The sequence below is a fragment of the Physeter macrocephalus genome, chromosome 6 (genome assembly GCF_002837175.3).
Source record: "Physeter macrocephalus isolate SW-GA chromosome 6, ASM283717v5, whole genome shotgun sequence".
Taxonomy (NCBI): domain Eukaryota; kingdom Metazoa; phylum Chordata; class Mammalia; order Artiodactyla; family Physeteridae; genus Physeter; species Physeter macrocephalus.
The window spans coordinates 90,783,382-90,788,182 of NC_041219.1; the positions used below are offsets into that span (position 1 = coordinate 90,783,382).

The following is a 4,801-nucleotide window of genomic DNA, read 5'->3' on the forward strand; positions in this document are numbered from 1 at the left end:
GCTGCTTTTTTTTTTTTTTTTTTTGCGGTACGCGGGCCTCTCACTGTTGTGGCCTCTCCCGTTGCGGAGCACAGGCTCCGGACGCGCAGGCTCAGCGGTCATGGCGCACGGGTCCAGCCGCTCCGCGGCATGTGGGATCTTCCCGGACCGGGGCACGAACCTGTGTCCCCTGCATCGGCAGGCGGACTCTCAACCACTGCGCCACCAGGGAAGCCCTCTTTGCTGCTTTATTTCCAGATTTAACCAGATCTATTTTACGTTCCAAGCTTCCCTGTTGCCCTCATTCAAATTCTCCTACTTCTTCCAGTCGGCCAGAGAAGGGTTTTCCTATCTCCCAGAATCTTGTTTATTTGGCAATTTTGGTGCAGACTTTCCTAGCTTTCCAATACTATAGTTTAAAAAGGTTGAGATTTATGAATGTCTACCTTCACATTCTCTCATTCTAAAAGAGAAAAGATGATAACATTGTCTCCCAATTCAGCCCCAGGGAGCCTCACGTTTTCTCATCCTCCCAGCTGCTGGACTTTGCTTTGGGACTGGACTGAGCTGTCACGGGCCCCAGGGCTGAGGAACTGGCGTTCTCAGTGGGTCCTGTCATATTCCCTGGGGAAGGCAGGTCCAGGGGAGCGCCAGGAGGGTGAAGATAGTACAAAGACAGATGCACTTTATTGATAAGGCAACAGCATTACACCAAGCTGCGATAGAGACCCCATCCGGCCAAGGCCACACTGGGGCGGGGGTGTGATTCACATTGAGACACAGGCTGAGGTGTCCCTTCTCCTCCTCCTGATGGGTCAGTGGGGTGACAACCCAGGGGAGCAAGGCAGAGATCTGGGATCTGGACATGCTCTGTCTAAAACCCAGGGCTTCCCCCAGGGATGAGGTCAGCCACGAGGGGAATGGGACATGGAGTCTGAACTCAAGCATGATGTAGTGAAAACAGCACTGGACCGTAAGTCCAAAGTCCGGGTCCAGCCCTGGGGCTGCTTTGAACTAGTTACGCGAGCTTGGGTGAGTCACACCTTCTCAGCGTCAGTTTTCTTTAACAAGGGGATTGAACTGGCTCAGAGATTTTCAAGCCCTTTCTACCACTGACTGACAACTGGACCAATGTGTTCTGCAGCTAAAATCAAATCCCAGGGGTCTCTCCCTAATTTGTAAAATAACAACAACAGTAATTAACGTGGAGAATTTTCACAACGTACGTCCCCATCACCCATAAATATCGCTTCATCAGTGGTGCCTACTACCAGCTATATTAGAATGTGGTACCAAATGCAGTCTGAAAACAACCCCCATCTAACAGACATCAGACTGAGTCTAAGGACGGTTCTGCAATAGGGACGGTGGCTGTCAGATGAAGAAACACTGGCCAGCAGACACTGGCGGCTGTCGTGGAGGTAAGCTGGTTTGCTGCCGGGGTCTTCAGGGAACAGCGGAAGCAGGCAGAGAGGGGCAGCTGACACCACCTCCTCCTGGCTGAGACAGCAAGCGCGGCTGCACTCCCCAAACTTGAGTATGATCTGAAGGTCCTCTGTCGCTCCTGGAGGAGCCCTCTCTGCTCTGCTCCCGCATGCCTGCCACCCACGCCCCAGAGAAGCCCAGCCGGGTACGTGGGCCGTGAGTGCCCACCTCCTGAGCTGCTTTGCATATGGGGACCTGCCTCACGGGTCCCTTTTGACGTCAGGGTGTGGCGTGGGAACAAGGAACTACCCCACCCGACTCCCCCCGAAGCGCCGTCACTGACCAGCCACCAGGCCAACCCGCTGTCCCCCGACCCGGGGTGCTGCAGCACTGCCATCTTCTTCTCCGGGGGACAGCAGTGTTAGAAGCAGAACTAGGTGGGCAAGGGAGGGCTTGGGCTTTTGGGAGTCTGGAAATTCCTCTCCCCCATCCCACCCTGCCAGGTGGGAAAGATGAGGCCTCACTGGTAAGCAGAGCAGCCCCTGCTTCTCCAGACTGTTGTGGGGCTCAGACAGTGGGGCTGACCTCTGGGTCACCACCCTTGGCCATCCCAGGGTCAGGCCCCTTCGGCACCCTCGGCCGCTGCGCAAGGGCTCTTGGGGCCTGTGGCCGGTTCTCTCTCTGGTGGGGGGAGGTAAGGCACTGGCAGGGTGAGGATGAGGATGGTGCCCACGATTCTCTGAAGCCTGGGGGCCATTCATTCCTGCCATGTGGATTGTCGGAGGGAGAGCCCCCGCCTGGGCCAAGCCCTTAGCTCCAGGCTGAGGAGCCATGGGCTTGGCGGCAGGACGGGTGTGGCCTCCGTCTACTACTGTTATGTTCAGGCCGGGTTTGCCTGCCCCCTCACTGCCTGGGCCCCGCTCTCTTCCCTCCTTGGCCTCTCAGCACACACGGGTTCTGGGCCAGTGGCCCCCGCCATGGGGAGAAAGCCCATCTTACCACAGCTACTTCCGGGGAGAATGTTACCATGGCGATGGGATGAAGGTGGGCACCGTTGGATGAGACAAATGCCCTTTGGCCAGCAGAGGCGGATGAGGGGAAGCTGTGACCTTAGTCACCTTGGCTTGGGTCTTCCTGGGCCGTGAGTGCCTAGGCAGGCCAGGCTAGGAAGGCAGAGAAGGCCCCATGGTGGCCCACTGCCCTGGGGCAGAACAGGACAGAGCGCAGCAGGATGAGGTGGGGCTCATGGGTCAGTGCTTATGGTGGGTGGGGCGAAGGAAGGGTGATACCACCAGGCCCTGGAGCCGGGTAGAGGTGAGGGCATCTCTGTCCCTGAGGAATGGCTGCGTCTCTCCCGCCTGCCTGTTCCCTCGGCACCAGCCGGCAGCCACTTCTGGAGTGTGTGGGGGGGCATCCCCGGGCACTGGGCCACCTTCAGCCTCTGCCCTCTGCCCCCACTTGAGATTCTTTGTCAAATAAAGAGCAATTCCTCATGACTGAGGTCTCGAGGGACCGGGGGCAGCCCGTGGCCTGCAGGTAAGGGGGACCTGGTGTTAGACTGGGCAGGAGAGAGGATGGGCTGGGCCGGGAGGTGGGGTAGGAGAGGAGGGGCTGAATTCCGGAAGGAGGTGGGAAGAGCTGCTGGGCAGCTTCCGGCCCCAGAGAGGCAACCCCGCCCAGGCGCCAGGGCAGGCTGCCCTACTCAGGAGATCTCGTTGCCAAACACCTCGAGCACGAGGGGCGTGAGCTTCATGCTGCACTCGGGCTGGAAGGAGAGGCAGCGGTACTGCTTGGAGTGCTCCTCGTTCAGGCTACGCAGGTCCGCTAGCTTCTGGATCATCTTGGCGTAGAGCAGGTGGCTGCCTGGGGGCGGGTGGCGGCAGCGGATGTAGGTCTGCAGCGTGTTGGACAGGCGGTCCTGGATGGCCTCGACCAGCGCAGCGTCCTGCACCCCGGGACGGTCTGTGGGCGGAAGGGCGGGGGAGGAGCTCTGAGCCACAGCTCCCTCACCGTTCAGCCTCCCCCCACCCCGCCCACACAGACAGACACCCAGCCTCAGCATCCTCCCAGGTCACTCCTGGCTGCCTGCTGACCTGTGACACCACAGTCCTCCCCAGCCCCTCGGCCACTTCCCATTGCATTTAGGATCAAGTCTCAGGCCCGTTTGCGGGCCATCTGGGCCTGTCCCCACCTGTTCTCTCTCCTTCTGTCTCTGTGCTCCATCTTTCATCAGGACCCCGAAGAGCCATGCTCTCTGCACCCCAGGCTTCACATTTGTCTTCCTTTTGGCCAGAACTCAGCTCTTTTACCTTTGTCTGACTCTTGCTGAGCCTTCAGGTAACAGCTTAAAGGACCTTCCTCAAGAAGGCGATTCCTGATGACCCCGTACCTCCATGCCCCAGACGACATCAGGTTCCCACTTTCTGCTATACCCTCTGTAGCATCCTGTATCATGTACTTCTTTATTTTTAAAAGAAAGTATTTGTTTAATGTCTCTTTCTACACTTCCTGGGAGAGAAGTCTGTGTCCTGGTCGCTGCTGAGTCCCTGTATGTGCAGCATACTGCCTGGTTCCTGACAGAGGCCAGTAAATCATTGCTGAGTGAATGAATGAATGAATGGATGAGTGAATGCTCACTGGTCAGGAGGACGGGTGCCCATGTCCTTTCCTTGGGCCCCCAGCCCAGGCAGGCATCCCTGCAGAAAGGCCGCTGGCTTGTTCTCTGAACACAGTCCCAGTGGAGGCCTCATCAGCAATCCAGCATCCCCAGAACCACAAGACCTCCCTCCTTGGCTTCTCTCTCTCTTCCCACCCCCAACAGGCAGAAGAGCTCAAGGATCACAGCGCCCTGCCTCCAGAATCAGTCAGCTAAACTGTCTGTCAGGCCAGCAGAACCTCCTCTCAGGCCCCAGGCTTTTGTGCCCTATCCCCAGGGGACCTCAAGTGTCAGCAGAGGTCGGTCCAGTTCACACAAGAGCAGAGCTTGAGTACTGTCTGTGGCCTGAGAAACCCCATCTATTTGGTTCCTCAGGATCCCACCCATGAATCACCAATGGTCTCGCTAGGGCAAGGCCAAGGGCAGTTGGGGGAACCCTCCACATACACACACCACACGGGCTGGGCAAACCCAGCAAAGTGGGTGCTTCCTTGTTGGTCTCCCCTTGTGCTCACTTCTCCCTCCAGACTTCCCTGCTGGCCCTCAGCGGGACTTCCCCCTTCCTGCCCCCCGCACTGCTAGGTACCTGGGGAGACAATGCAGATGGCCATGAGCAGCACGTGCTCCTCCTCATGCAAGTTCAGCTTCTTCAGCCCCACCTGGAACTTGATGAGGGGCTCAATCAGTTCCAGGCTGTGTCCGGCTACGAGAGAGAACGGCCAGCCGCTGTGGGCGCCCACC

General features: G+C 58.1%; 1 protein-coding gene across 1 annotated transcript in view; it reads right to left on the reverse strand.

Moving 5' to 3' along the window:
- Positions 1-31: 31 nt before the first annotated feature.
- VDR (vitamin D receptor) overlaps positions 32-4,801 on the reverse strand; it is a 5,779-nt gene continuing 1,009 nt past the window's right edge. The window contains exons 2-3 of the mRNA XM_055085728.1: positions 4,647-4,786; positions 32-3,366 (exon numbers count right to left, since the gene is read on the reverse strand). Of these exons, the coding sequence (XP_054941703.1) occupies positions 3,107-3,366; positions 4,647-4,786 (400 nt within the window). The 3' untranslated portion in view covers positions 32-3,106. The remainder of the gene's footprint in view (positions 3,367-4,646; positions 4,787-4,801) is intronic.